The 15,995-nt window shown below is 46.0% G+C and overlaps 1 protein-coding gene across 3 annotated transcripts; it reads right to left on the bottom strand.

Moving 5' to 3' along the window:
• Positions 1 to 213: 213 nt before the first annotated feature.
• On the bottom strand, positions 214 to 11,197 carry LOC135822405 (uncharacterized). Of its 3 annotated transcripts, none has more exons than XM_065335164.1 (10): positions 10,853 to 11,197; positions 10,029 to 10,153; positions 8,218 to 8,364; positions 6,611 to 6,655; positions 5,680 to 5,825; positions 4,538 to 5,068; positions 3,745 to 4,006; positions 3,054 to 3,174; positions 2,717 to 2,785; positions 214 to 1,741 (listed from the first exon to the last, which is right to left on the bottom strand). In XM_065335164.1, the coding sequence occupies exons 2-6, from the start codon at positions 10,043 to 10,045 to the stop codon at positions 4,998 to 5,000; spliced, it is 426 nt and encodes a 141-aa protein (XP_065191236.1). In that variant the 5' UTR covers positions 10,046 to 10,153; positions 10,853 to 11,197; the 3' UTR covers positions 214 to 1,741; positions 2,717 to 2,785; positions 3,054 to 3,174; positions 3,745 to 4,006; positions 4,538 to 4,997. The 3 variants fall into 3 exon arrangements, with proteins under 3 accessions (XP_065191236.1, XP_065191237.1, XP_065191235.1); XM_065335165.1 differs by lacking the exon at positions 10,853 to 11,197 and adding an exon at positions 10,588 to 10,840; XM_065335163.1 differs by lacking the exon at positions 10,853 to 11,197 and having other exon boundaries at positions 10,029 to 10,574.
• Between the last annotated feature and the right edge of the window lie 4,798 nt (positions 11,198 to 15,995).

Below are 15,995 nucleotides of genomic sequence, written 5' to 3'. Positions count from 1 at the left end.
ATTGATTGAAATTGTCAGCATGTGATACGATTATTTTATTGAAAATTGGTGCCGTCGATGTGATTTTGTTCTTGTGTTTGGATGATTTGCAGATCATGGTTGCCCTTTGCCGAGTGTTCATTTCCTATTGATGGTGATTAGAGATGTCACAGATTGATTTGTTGTAAAATTTGATGAACATTACCCCAAACACGGATCTTTCGTATGAGAGGATTTCATTTATTGGGACACTATCTCGACAACACCAGCGGAAGAGAGCTAGCACGAGCGAAGCAAAGGATACCCAAAAACGGCAGAGTGATAGCGATCATAAGCCGATCTTGGCAAACGAGCGATATGGAAGATGTTGTAAATAATAGCGAAGTAGATTATTTTGTCATTTGCTGCAGAGTTTAAAATTACAATTCAAATTCAAATCAATTCAAAATTAATTCAAAAACTTCAATAGTACGGTCCACCAGCCTTAGCTTTCAGACTCACTGTCCGATTCACAATCGGACTTACAGTTCAATCCACTGTCAAAACTGCCCTCACCCTCATCATGGCATTGTGCGCATGCGCGCGCACACACCGGACAACACATGGCATTGTGCGCGTGCGCGCGCACACACAAACCCCACACGCACGCACACACACACTAGGCCTTGACAGATTATGCTAGCATAATTTTTCGCATGATTCCTACCAAAATCGAATAATGGCATAATTCGAGGCAAATTGCATACGAATCGCATAAAATTGGAATAGTCCGCCTGTTCGCATCAAATTCCATACAGTTGTACATGTTCTACAAATACAAGTACAAGTAGATGCACCAGGAAGTCGTAGGTTTACGACTCCCTCGAGAACATGTCCAGTCCACTACAATCAGTGACGGTCGTAGCTAGGTCGGACGGTGCGTTGACCCCGTTGAACTTTTGCTACTACAGTACAACGCCCTCTACAAAAAAATTCCCCTGTTATTTTGCACGGAACTATTATACATTAGCAGCATATGTGAGCAAAATGCGGCATAATATGATTAGACTTTTAGCATAAAAATAGCATAATACTGCAATTTTTTCAGCAATGCGAAAAGCATAATTTCACGAAAATATTAGCATAATCTGTCAAGGCCTAACACACACCGCACATCACATGGCATTGTGTTTGCGTGTCCGCGCTCGCACACACGCACAACACATAGCACGCTAAAGATCAGCAAGAACCTGCTGCGACTGTGGCTGAGATAGCGCTGTAGAAGACACCGCAGCCGCCACTGGTTGCCTCGCACCCGAGGTTGTAGTCAAAGCCGTACTAGCCGACACATCCGTACCTAGAGATGAAACTGATCCACTGGTGTTTACCTGAAGCGACGGAGTAGTGGATCCTTTGAAGCCGAAATGAGTGGGCGACACGACATTGGCGCGGACAAGCCCAGCGGATATCGCAGCAGGCCTATCGTAACTCCTGGCAGTGAGCCTATCGTAATTCCTGGCAGTGGGCCCGTCGTAACTCCTGGCATTGGGCCGTTCTCTTGCCGGACATTGGGGTGCGGAGTGGACGTGGATGCGGGCAGGAAATCTGTAGCGACCGGATGGACTGGGATGGTTGGAGTCGGGCCAGGTGTATCACTAGTATGACTGTTCGGCAATGACTGGGTATTACCGGCCATCGGACCGTTTGCAGATGACACAGACAAGTGGTTGCTCCGTGAAGAGGAGCCCTGTATACCCATGCCATTTACCATACATGTCAATTGCTGAAGGAGATACACAGTTCAAACACAAAACGCAAATAAACACGCCAATGAAATTCGATCCTTAAACAAGTCAAGTTCGCATGTCCGCGTTACCACGGGCTATACAATTGTGTTTAGAAAACAACCAGTTTATAATTCTGTCTCTTCTTGCATAAAAGTCAGCCTAGAATACTGACGTCTGCTTTGAACATTACTCTGACTCGGACCACACGCCCTGGTTTATTCTGACCTACATGTTTACCATGTGAAGTAGCGCGAGAGCCAAGCTGGTCATAATAATACGTGTAACAGCCACGAGCGTACTTCAACCAAAGAAGACTACCACATAACATGAGCATGAACACTTGCATTCCATTTAATACATTCCTATGTTGTAGATGTCAGGCACTGTAGTGTTTACGTCTACATACACATTGTGGTATTCCTTGGCCACTCAGACATTCATGATAGTAGTGCATCGTGTTATGTTATGCATGCAGCATGTGCCGTTTCCCGAGTGAGCGCGTGTGAAATGAACGTAGCGGCTTTTAGTTGTTGTGCTTGAGTTGAGTCTGGACTCTTGTTGTTTTGGGGTGAAGAAATAAAGAATACTACAGGCACGTGTTGGTATTGTCATGATCTGGTGTGTACACGCGATCAGGTGATCTTGTAGTTGAGCGTATGTGTTATTCGGATTTCCTTGGTCATGATCAAAAAATAAAACATGATCAAATTATGTCTACACATTCAACAATGCCAAGAACTCACCTGGTCCCCTAGTAGCTCATTATCTTCTTTTTCAGCATGAAAGTTGGATACAGTGTACTAGGGCGGAGTGTGATGGTATACCACGTACGCATATGCCATGTACAATGTGATTGTCGTGTGAGTGGATTTTTACGTACCCCACCAAGGGGCCAGCATAGCAAGTGTCCATTTTCCGAAGAGCTCTTGTGCTGCTAAACATACAGTGACAGGTATTACCGGTGTACTCACATCTTCAGACCTTGCATTGCGCAACAGCCGCACAAGGACCTCTACGCCTCCTGCTTCACAAACAGCATACTGTGGGCAAAGAGGAGACAGAAGACAGATTTACACTCTAAACATTTTCCTGAAGTAAAAAATGCCCTCCCCTCCTTTTACAAATCCACACGCATTCCTATTGTGGGAAATCGTAAACAACTCCAACTATATTCTAGACATTCGATCCTGATGGCAGTCAAAATTTAGCCGCCACAGTAAGGTTCTAAATTCCATGTTACCGCTGCACTTGCTCAACAAGCATTGACCACATTATAAAAGAACGGCCCCACAGCTAGGTGACTCATACCTTATTAGGGACGCTGTGAGGACGGTATGACATGTTTCTTAGCACACCCACGGCAGCGTGCTGCACCATTTCATCTCTCTGCAAAATGAGACCGACCAAGGCTGGTGTGGCACCAAGATCCCTGCAAGGAAGAAGACACACACATTCACAAAATGGTCAATTGCTGGCATGTCGTTGGTGGATAATTCTCAATTTGAAGCAGCAGCAGCAACAGCAACAGGAGAGGCAGCAGCAACAACAGGAGCAACAGCAGAAGTAACAGTAAAATCAGCATTAGCGAAAGCAGTAACAGGGGAAGCAGCAGAAATAGCGGCAGCAGCAGCAGGAACAGCAGCCGCAGCAGAAATTGTAGCAGCAGCAGCAAGAACAACAACAACAACAACAACAACAACAACAACAACAACAACAACAACAACAACAACAACAACAACAACAACAGCACGGGGAGCAGCAGCAGCAGCAGCAGCAGCAGCAGTAGAAGACTAGATAGTTACTTGGCCAACTGAAAGTTGGAACAAACCTCCAGCTTACTTGTAGATTTACAGTCTCTAATTGATAATGATACGGTACTTCTCTGATGTTTCAAGTAAACATCAAAATTAAAAAAACTTGCATTGCTACCATATAGGCTCTCCCAATGGGAGGGAGTCAGCCTTCATTCTATGCTGTGATTGTCTGCTTTGCTCCTCACCTCAGTTGAGTTTTGACATGGTCGTTGGTACACGATGCATGCTAAAGATACCCAGCGGCGTTGGCAACCACCATCGTACCGCGGCTGTTGAGGAACCCCACCACGTCGTGCAGTGATAGCTGATACGCTGGCGACCGGCCTGGCTGCTGCTGCTGCTGCCTAGATGAGTGCGACTGCGACTGCTGAGATTACTGGGAGTGCGCACCTGCCCGAGAACTCTGCGCTGACTCGTTTCTTGCCGTCTGATAGTCATGTCCGTCCTCTACAAAGCAAGAATGAATAAAATCATGCATATGAATGTTCATGATTGTCCTGGTGCGGCCAGGGACACTGGCCTTGCAACGGTGAGCACTGCTGGTCCTTTTTCACAGTGTACACATGAACTACAGTGCATGTATGAGGTAAATGCAGAAAAGGGCGCCGGCCGCAGTCATCCCATCGGATTTTAATGTCCACATCAGTAGTTCTGCATTGACAAGCAATGCACAGACCTTTGCATGAAGAGGTGATTAGGCCCACATTGTTCAAGCAACAGAAAGCTTTACAGCATGGAAAACTACCCACAAAAGTAAAACATAATCAAGTAGGGCGTACAATGCCCGTAAAAGGCAGAGCTTCCCACATTGTTTTCCCCTCCTTGCCTCACTAGTCCACCCTGTGTTCAGGCTACCTGTGTTGGACCTCCAGCTTTCTGATTAACATTTCAAACACGCTACAATGCAAGTTTACGTGTTGATTCCCTACAGGAATGGTGGGGAGGGGGGGGGGGGGTTGGATATACATGTCAGCTCACCTGATGGGGTTTCCGAATGGTCCATGGCCTGGGCAGCAATGGCCTGTCGTGAGTGGCTGTTCATTCCCCTGATCGCCAGTGCTACCTCCTGTTCCTGAGATTCCTGCCGTTTAACTGGGTGTCGGGCCCGCGATTGATGTTGCGCTGATGCACCATCTGGCTGTTCATTGTACCGGGACGGAATGCTTGAAATATTCTGATAGCTGCCATCGTCTGTCCGATTTCCCCGGGCCAGGCTATTGTACTGGCCGAGGTGTTGATTGGCGAGACTGGCAGGTAGCGCAGCTTCGTCACTGTACCAGGACGGCGGTGACCTCAGTGGTGATATCGTGCTGTCCTTTCCCACACTGGGATTGGCTGCTGCAGCCGCACCATAGCCGCGAGGGTCGGCTTCCAACTCGGGAATAGGGTCAATGGACGATGCACGGCGTGGCAGTGTGCTCTCCCCATCGCCGCCACGTCACATGCTGTCATTGCTGCCGTACCGACCCCTGGTTTGGCTTCCTCCAGTCAACACACTGAGTCTCAGGTCTGAATGCACGCATAGGAACAGCAAGACAAATACTTCAGATACGATTGCAAAGAACAGAAACCATCACCCTGTGCTGTTGTGAAGCAAATGCATGTGCACTGAGTACACCTTCCACCTTGCCTTGCCGATTAGCACCATGATATTACGACACTATACTTAAGTTGCTGGCCTGGGAGAAGGATTATCTATTCACTCCCTGATTCATTTGAAAGTGCAAATGCCATTCTATCACTATTATCTTACTTTGAATACTAGGGACAGGACCATGCTAATACAAATACAATGTAACGAGAAGTGACAAGAGGTAGAGAGGACAATTGCAAGTGTCCACCCAAGATGGCCGTCACCTTTTTCCAGAGCAAGTTGTCCAATACCCGGCAGGTACAACCTGCTCTTGTACATTAGTTAGTATGACGTTACACATGGCCTTCCCTGCAGGGCGGGCACCAGCATGGGTACAGTTGTAGTGGACCTGCAACGCAAAACCTGATGGCGGGAAAAATGACGTATATGTCCCATTATCGGCCCCCAGTCCATAAAACACATAAACGCGGGGAATATTGCATAACAGAGTTCAGTCTTGTTCCAGTGTTCCATAGCATGTGCATACCTTTGGGAGTACCACCAGAGAGTCTGAATTCTCTCTCCATGTCTCTACTCTCACGCCGCATTGAGTAGTGGCTGCCAAGAGTGGAGGTGGCATCTTCAAACGTTTCGCTGAGCAGAGTAGCATCGAAATCCGCCGGTGTTTCATGTCTTCAGGGAGCACAAAGAGAACAGTTGAGAACGAATTACAGCCATTAGCCATTCGTCTTCTTGGCAGGATTTTCACTTGAAAGTCATTAAACCTTCCCCACTGAATACGTAGTATATAGCAAGAGCAAGACCTTAGCTAGTGTTAGAAGAGAATGCCAAAGAAGCCCACAAAGAGCCTGATATCCACTGTGTAGAAAGGAAGATCCCATAACAGCAGTACAGAGAATAACCCATCACAGCAGTACAGAGAATATCCCATCACAGCAGTACAGAGAATATCCCATCACAGCAGTACAGAGAATAACCCATCACAGCAGTACAGAGAATATCCCATCACAGTAGTACAGAGAATATCCCATCACAGCAGTACAGAGAATAACCCATCACAGCAGTACAGAGAATATCCCATCACAGCAGTACAGAGAATATCCCATCACAGCAGTACAGAGAATATCCCATCACAGTAGTACAGAGAATATCCCATCACAGCAGTACAGAGAATATCCCATCACAGCAGTACAGCGAATATCCCATTACAGCAGTACTGAGAAGCTCTAGATATACAAAGAAGTTGACACTTGACATGTGTCTATAACTGACCCAAGACAACACACTATTGGTTGGCTGGGAATGCCCGGGTACTTGGTTTCTAATTCAAGCATACTGCTATGGGTATATCGGGACACACCACTGCGCTCCACACATAGTTGAGGATTGCTTGCGAGAAAGTCATGGTTCTACCCTCAGTAGTTGTAAACACAATGCTACTTGGACTCGGATCCTACCTGACAGGAGCACCATCTCCACTTTGCCGAGCTTGCATCGTCTTACTGTACACGGAGCAGGCACACAAGCACAGCACAACACCTTCCGTCACAACCTAGAATGTTCTGCTTCCTACCCAGCAGCTGCAGCTCAATTGGGCTGGGAGTAAACATACAAATAGTTGCCTGGTACTAATGGAAGATCACCTTGCAGCACCGAGTAACAGTAACGAGAGAGCTTGGAAGCTCAGGGCCCTACGCTATGCTTTTTTGCCTTGATGACCTAGACAAAAAAAAAGCATAGGGATGTTATAAATTCTTTAAAAAAATACTTTTTTTAAGACATAACCTGGGATTCGAACCCGCACTATCGCGTGCCCTGCATGCATCCCCCGATACACTTCGCATACATACTAATTCTTCCAAGTTGTTTCACATTGTGATCTTGCATTTGAAAGCCCTATTTGAATATGCATTGTGGCCAGCCGTCTTTGATGGCACGGTACGGTAGGGGATAGGTACGGGACAGGTACGATCGAGGGTAATACGACACCGTCTCCCGTACCGTACCGTACCATCAAACACAGCTGGCCACATACAGCTGCCCGCAATATTCAAATAGGGCTTTCAAACGCAAGATAATAACGTGAAGCAATTCGGAAGAATGGGTATGAATGCGAAGTGTATGGGGGAATGCATGTAGGGCGATAGTGCGGGTTCGAATACCAGGATATGCCTGAAAAAATAGGAGAATTGAAAAATTTATAACATCCTATGCTTTTTTGCCGTCAGATACGGATAGCGCCAGGCGTGACACAAACAAACAAACAAACACACAAACAAACAAATACCAAATTAAAGCTGTGTGGACCCTGGCTAGCGCCAGACGTTACTGAAGTAACGTCTTCTGCATAGCTACGGGAATAATTTATAGTTTTAGTCTTGAACTCTTGATGTTCATGTGTATGGGGAAAACTGAGCTGCTTAACAACACCAATGCACGTGGAATACATGAAAGAGAAAAATAATCTAGAACAATGAATTCAGTACAGCAGAGAGGAATAGCACAAAGAGGAGTGGCCAGAAACAACACTAAAAGGTGTAATCCCGTACAATACAGAAGGAATGACAAAGTGAGAATAAACCTAACAATCATGTAACATGGTGTGCCCACAAACGACAGACAATGGACATAACTAACAAGTTGTTCACAATCTACCTAGCAGCTATTTAGCTATTCAGCTATGTGAAGTGTTTGTCCACTATTCGCCTTATGTTGTCGCAATGCGTTCGATGCTTGTTAGGTTTCATCACCCTTGCACCTTTTTGTCATTCCTTCTATGTGTATGAGGTCACGCACATTGGTGTTATACTCTTCTTTGGGCTATTCTATCACCTCTCGGCAGTACTAAATACACATTACTTGATCATTTTTCTCTTTCCTGTATTCCACCTGATGAGAAACCATGAAAAAAATTGAGGCAATATTTTCGAAAATGTTGCTTGCGGACAGCCTGAGGTTTGTGCTCTCTCTCAGTATGATTAAAGTCCCTGGCCTTGGAGGCATCTTATACTGAGGTATCACTGTAGAAAGTACATCAAGGTACATGTTACTAGTATGTACGTACATGTATCTATCAACAAGATGTGATCCAGTCATCTTGTAATCACCAGTGTCGCTATCATCATCATCCTCGTCATCATCCTCATCATCACCAGCAATGATCATGCTGTCGACCGGCGGACGGCCCCAATGGCTGCTGCCTGGATCGTATCTGAAACAGCAAAGGGAAAGCAAACAACAACAGCAGACCTTGAACTGGTAAGATGTCATGAGCACATCACACCTTGTTATATCCGGGGCTGTGGTGTTTCGTAAACTTGCACAGGTACAGGTGGTTCGTTTTCCTACGAACATTGTTAGATATAAGACTTCGGATCGTGAGCCAATTTGATAATGAGAAAAAAGGAGAAGGCGTTGCGTTGGTGGACAGTTAGTCATAACTCATAACATTGTGTCCTTCTCCTTTTTTACCATAGTTATAAGACTCATTAGAATCTTAGATGCCCATGTCACACACAAACATGTTATTGTTATCCCAGTGTACACTCTATTCACTAGACATATGTTCATATCAGCTTTGCATACAGAGTCTGCCTTGTGTACAGCAGTACACGCAGTACACCACAGTCAGTCATTGGCCCAAGGGTTTATCCACGTTCTGATGCATTCTAGTCCTAGTCGAGTCATAGCAGTAGTACTAGCAGCAGTAGCTTCCCTGCCAGAGCAGCAGCAGCAGTACGAGTACTGAGTATGTACAGTGTGTACCGTAACAGTATGGCATGATGCACTTGACTGGTTTGCATGCGCTACTAGTATCTCATGCATGCAGCATGCACACTTAGTCTTGCTTAGTGACAATGACTTCATGTCGAAGAGAGTCAGCTGATGGCACCAAAAACATGTGTATTCCAGGATGGTTCAGCAACTTCCCCAGGAAGTGCGCCATCTACTTTACAAACTGTGACTGAGAATATTACTGTCACAAACCCATCCCCATCCATGAAACTTGATCAGGCTGCATGGTTGGATGTAGTAATAGAATAGTATCTAGGAATACACAACCGAAAATGATGATCGTATTGTAGCTGAAGGAAAGGTGTGGGTCCCAAAATATGGCCATTGATAAACATTGGTACAAATACATTATTCGAGGGATTAGGGAATTACACTATCTCATTTCCATTGCACGTTCCAGGCCAGGCTTTATCCTAGCTAGAATTGATTCCCGGAATATTCCAACCCTTTCCTGGGAGAGAACGTCTTGCCCATTTTGCTCATTTTAGTGAAGAGTACAGTTTTTGAGAGTGTTTTCCATCTCGGGGTACCATTTAAGTACATACCAATCTACCCTTCATTTCACATTCATCTTGTCATTGGCAGTCGTTTGACGAGCCAGGAAATATTGAATAAATACAAAAAACAAATCCAAGATGATATTGACAAATTATTATTGATAAAAGCACATCGACCAAGCAAGCCTTCAGCCTACACAAATCGTAAGTGGCTTGAACAGTGCTTAGCAATCAGCAATACCCATCCTACCCGCCACCCCACTGTTGACCAATATGAATGAAGATGTCCACCTCTTCTGTGCTCCCTACGGAATGGACAGTGACTAGATTTCGGTCATTTGCGATCAGCAGGGGGAAACAGGAAATAGATGATTGCCCATACTTCCTATCACAAAATAAATAATTGAGAATGCAAGTGATCAGTACAATGTCATGGTCTTCTTTTTTTTCTGACACTAAATTTGGAACTACTAGTAGTACACGTACACTGCTGACAAACAGTGGAGTTACTTTGCAAGGCACATTATTGCGAAATGTACATGTCCATGGTATGAAATGATTTCATTGCAGCACGAAGTCTTACCGTGCTGTTGCCATCATTTCGGCATCAACCTTGCCTCCTTTCCGCAGCGCATGGAACGCTGGCAGCGACGACTCCGACACAATTACTGGCACTGCAACAGCTCCGGCAACAAACCTTTGCGGACGCTGTTCAGGAAGCATGGTACACATAGCAGCAGTAACAGAAACGGAAATCCTTTACCGCTTGCTAACACACCAGTACGTAGGTACTACTAGGTCTACGATGCACCTGCAAGAACCTCTCATATCATCAGCGACAGCCGAAGAAAACTGTCACATACATCTCGCTTCAATACAGGTGTAAGCAAAGTTATTTGCCAACTGTCGTTTTTCTAGATCTTCCCCTGTCCTTAGCCATCTAGACCTCAGAACGAGCACCGTCGGCCATCGAAAGTGGTCGCCGGTTTCTGCAAATACATGAACAAGCCTCTCACACACAGACACCATGCTCTGGCCATGGCTCTGGGTGAATTGTTGGAAAACCTCTACAGAAGAGGATTAGAAAAACTACAGGCATGCCCGATCAAGCACAGACACTGCACCGGGACACGCTCACTCACACCGAAGATCAGTGACTTGATGGCAATCGCGTAGCGCTGCCTGTACTCTCTGGCGTTGATCGCGGTGCGCTCTCAGTAATTGCAGCGCAAACAAAGAACGGCAGCCGGACATACCGCCAGGAAAGATTCACTAAAGCACAAAGAATCGTGTCGAGGGCACCAAGTTTGCGAGATGAAAATAGTACGCCTTCCGGTCTCTGTGCATGTGTTGCAAGGTAAACTTCTTTCAAGGGCGCGAAACGGCTCGTTCTCAGTGCCTTCTTACCGATTTCAGGTGTCCATCGTGTTCCAACAAACGTCACCAACGAAATACGTGAACCCTTCGGCCGACGCCAGCTCCAACTTTACATGTATCAAACTAGGAACTGTGGCTCTAAAAGAAAAAAACGGTTGCGCTACACAGAAGAAGTGGAACACTCGGTACGGAAATCATTGGGATCTCAACTCGATGTTACACAAGTCCACTCCGTACTGCCTCTGCTGGCTCTGGCCCCATTACATGTGTTGAAATGCAAAGAATGTAATCTAAAAAGAACGATAATGGCCATACAACAGCATTTTTCTCTCTGGGTGGCAACACAGCGATAACTGCTTTCCAGTGACAGTGCCCTTCGGCACCCACTACATAATTGTAGTGCACTGTGCACCATATACTTCATTGTACTTGTAGTCGTCATTGTACCGATCAAGCGTCCTGGTGTGGGCCTGGCCTGGCAGTTGTGGCAGGCTGGCACAGTGTAACAGCACGTCAATCATGCTTGTTTTTTGAAAATGCATTTCGCCCCACCATACTCCGCGCGCTAGCGCTACACCTACAGACTCAGTAGTGACAGTACTGAGACTACTGACAGTAGCCAACAAGGCAACATCCCCAGTCTAGAGTCTAGACTCTATCTAGTCAGTCACTTGCACCATGTACCACTCAAGAGACTTGTGTCATGACGGTAGGAAGTCGTGAATAATGAAAGCTATCAGTATCACGACTCCCTTTCCCTGCCCCCCTTCCCTGGTCGATCTACTCTATTGTGGATCTACAGGTACATGTACTGAGGATGTACAAATATTACACAGCAGTGAATCAAACAAGTCTCATTCCGCTGTTACTCCGAGTTTCGTGTCAGAACACTTCATCAGACAGCATATGACCAAGACTAACAATCACTAGAATATATACGGAGAAGGGTAGAAGGCGGCAAAGGTGATGGAGGTACATTTCAGTAGCGCGAGGAAAAGGGATGACAAAATCAGCATGATTATAAGAGGAAAAAGATGTTGAGAGTATAGAGCATAGCCAGGGTAGAGAAACAGCGCGATTTTCTGGCAACACATCAGTACAGATTTGTGCTGCATTGTTACACATCAAATTGTGACCTAGGGTGGTAAAAATGTTGATGGGAATTGTGTTGTGGGAATCACTCACGCCAGGCAAGGGGGTGACTACCACACCCGCCAAGGCATCGGAAAACCGGCGACAGAAGCCAAGATCCGCCAAAGCGCGTGAGCCATGAGCCCTGGGGAGTGCTCACCATTCCCGCGCCCCGCAGAACCCAGCCCCGACCGCCACCTCCCCGGCCCCGACGGGCAAAACAGCCACCCCGGCCTGGCGTGGCTCATGCATTTTGTCGTTCATCACGTTACCCTGCTGAGTTGAAACTTGTTGGCGTGACGACATTTGGAGATTAACTCGCTCCTCTTATTCAGGCGGGTGCTCCTGTCGGCGATGATGATGCGAATTTCTCCGTCACGCATAGGTTGCAGCGTTTGCTTACGTTGCTGTACCCTTTAGCTTGCTCAGCAATCCTCCACTTGATGGTGACCGGTGCGTTCGTCTCTTTTAGCCGCCATACATGCTTGGACAGCTCCGTGTTGTTCCTCCTTGACTCGATGTTCATGTCCGATTTGTGGTTATAGTGTCGTTTCTTAAATGGTGGCTCAGTTGATCCAATGTACACCTTCTGTTCGTTTTCTTTCCCCACGTGCGCTTCATAAACGACCTCTTGCGCTTGGCATCGGCCGTTCAGCGGGCACTCCGGTTGAGCTCGGCAGTTGCATGGCTTTTCGATGCGTTTCGGCTCAAGTAGCATCTTGTTGTGCCCGTTTATCACTGCGGCTACGTTGGGCATACAACTGTAGCTGACCTTGACGTTATTTTTGTTGAATATTTTTTGCAGCTTTGAATTCGCAGGGAAGTGCTTCTGCACCAATCGCAAGAATGTGGCCGCCACATTCGTGCTCACATTCTTGCTGAAAGGCGGGTTGAACCATATCACTTTCCTCCGACGGTTCTTTCTGTTCCTTCCTGTAGCACGTGTCGCCTTCTCCTGGTATTCAATCGTTGAAGCGAATCCACTAGATTTCAGTGCGTTCTGGTATAACGGCGCCGCCTCGTCGAACGTCTGCTGATCGGCCGATATATCTGACACTCTCCGCTCAATCGCCTTAGGGAGGTTTCTCAGTACCATTGGGGAGGATGTAGATATCCAAAAAAGGCAGAAGAGAGATATCTACGTAGTACTAACTTAGACCTACTGACACAAATCACAGCTAGCATTAGCTCTTGGCGGATTACCATGATTACAATGGATTATGCTTCCATAATTTCTGGTCGGATCTTTTTGTCTAACAAATATGGCCCGGCATAAAAGAACTTCTGAGACCAGACGGTCGGCATAACCTTACGATGTTGGCTGAAGATTAAAGGGGAAGTAGGCTGCAATCAATTTTTCACCAGTTGTAGTCTTCGGAGTGCTGAGTAGAATGGTCTACTCTTGGTCCGAGGAAGCTGAGACGCTCCCTTACTGGCCTTAGTTACTCGAAGTAAAATAAAGTAACAACAACAACAACTCCTATATTCCCAATCGAACTTGCGCACTTCCACCGAAACTGGGTGACTGCGCCCTAGTAGAAGGGGATTTGTATGCAAAAAGTCACTAAAAGCGCCGTTTCGTTCTTATAAAAGCACGGATGACCGCGATTGGTCCATATGTTGTAGTCTTTTGGACGCTGAGTCGACTGGCTTTGGTCCGAAAAGGCTGCGATGCAGCGTTCGGCCCTTATTCCCAATCGAACACGGGTGAGTAAGCGGTCACGCGCTCATGCGTACACCAGTCACCTGGTCACCGCGCGTGCCTGCAGCGCAGGCTACAGGTTACAACGTTACTTTTACAGCGTTCCTGTCACTCGAGTTGAACCTTAGACTTTGAACCGTTGAGTTGAACCTTGGTGGGGAAAGTTCCGAAACCATCTAATTCGCAAGCCCACCCCGGGACAACAATGACTGTGAAGAAGAGGTTGGTGCGACTTCGGCGATACTTTTGAATTGTGTGTTGCTCCCTACGTGGGAGCTTGCGCTATTCCTGCCGACTTTCACTTGACTGACTCACGAAAGCACACAAGAAGTCCATCGAACCTTCCACTGGGCAACCCTGCAAGAAAGCACCACTCCCTGCTCAATACACAGTGTTTCGGGGAATTCATCCCTCGTCAGTTGAGCTTGAGTAGTCTGAAGAAGATTGTGCCTGAAAAGCACCACTTATGTACCCAGGCACAAGCATCACCAGGAATACAAACTTACAGAGACGCTCCGTTTCCAGCGCGACAAACACCTCGGGAACAGCAGATAGCAGTGTGAGTCAGTGTCGCTCATGGAGGTGCTGAACAGACGCTGAGGACCGTAGGCCATTCACAACGTTGTTGCCTCCAAACCATCTAATTCGCAAGCCCGCTCCGGGGACAACAATGTGAAGAATTGTGTGTTGCTCCCTACGTGGGAGCTTGCGCTATTCCTGCCGAGTTGAATTATTGGTATGTATAATTATACATGACTGTACATGTTGTTAGTTGGACAGCATGAAGCAAGGTGGAGGACACTGTGTTCGGCAACAGTGACCTTACTAATTACTACAACCATCCACGGTTGGTAGAGCCCCGGTCCGTTGGGACTATCTGAACCATAATTATGGGTGTTGAACCCGGTTCTGACCCTCATTATGCTAGGGGAGTTTTAGACTTCTCCTAACGTCAGTCGTGTATTCTTTGATCGCTCCTGTATGTCGTCCTGTAGTCATGTAGCTACTTTAACCTGAATTGTTTTTCTTACATCTTTTTTTCTTTCACCTTCTGCCCATGGCGTCCCTCTCTCAGCTCGTCAGCTGTCAACAGTTATAAAAGTAGCTACATGTAGACTACATGACTATCAGGACGACATCCAGCAGCGATCAAGGAATACACGACTGACGTTAGGAGAGGTCTAAAACTCCCCTAGCATAATGAGGGTCAGAACCGGGTTCAACACCCATATGGTTCAGATGGTCCCAACGGACCGGGGCTCTACCAACCGTGAATGGTTGTAGTAGGGTCACTGTTTCCGAACACAGTGTCCTCCATCTTGTTTCATGCTGTCAAACTAACAACATGATTGTGTGAACTACATATACATGTACATGTATAACAAGGTTGATCTAATACTTCTATTGTACTAGTATTGTACTAGTATTGTACTAGTATTGGGTTATAAAATACCATACCCACAGTCATGTACATGTATAAATTGGGCTTATACAAACGTTGAAATATGGCTTCTAAGAATTTCAACTGCAGACAATAACAGTGACGACCACGGCACAAGAAGGAAACAAGAATCACAATACCAATTGCAACACACAGAACTACACTGTACATGTAGCTACAAGATGACATTTCACAAGTCGCCTGATTATTGCATTCCCCAAGAAACTCTGAGTTGAACTCTGAGTTGCGACAACTCTGTAAACCTCCTTTGTGCCTGTTGTGTGTTATAGTGGTCCACGTTATTGTGTTGAGTCCTCTCTGCTGGCAGAAGGAAAATTTCCTCCTTGTATTATTAACTACAAGATGATTATAAACTGAAAACCTTCTCCTCCAAAACGTACCTACGGCAACTTACGTAGACCTACGTTTCGTTTCCTGGGTTTGGCCATGCTTGGCCATTACCGTGTTCTGGGTTCTGTATTGCTGTTATAATTATCACATTGCATGAGCTGATTGTTGACAATTTAGTAACTGGTGGTGTTAGTGGACAGTATACTAGTAGCGTAACTTTTAGTTCTTTGGTCCTTTCTCTTTTGTATAAAATTAAATCAATCCTTGGCTCTCCATCCGAGTACATTGTAGTGGGTTAGCACTTAATGTCTTTGTTAGCACGCACATGATCTGTATTTCTCACTTTCGTTCTCACAAAATTATCACATTAATTTTGTAACCTTCAGCACAGTCACTAGGTGTCACTTCTCTTTGGTTGTTTTATAAAAGTCCATTTTTGTTGCAGTGTTCATTGGTTCATCGATGATTCCTGACGAGTGTTGAACGAAAACTTGGTTTTTAGTGTTTGTTACAATTACTGTTCTTCTACTTGAATAATATTCAAGTAC

This window comes from Sycon ciliatum, chromosome 8, assembly GCF_964019385.1.
Source record: "Sycon ciliatum chromosome 8, ocSycCili1.1, whole genome shotgun sequence".
In the NCBI taxonomy this organism is placed as follows: domain Eukaryota; kingdom Metazoa; phylum Porifera; class Calcarea; order Leucosolenida; family Sycettidae; genus Sycon; species Sycon ciliatum.
The sequence above is the reverse complement of the archived record's forward strand: the minus strand, read 5'-3'. Positions and strand labels throughout refer to the sequence as shown.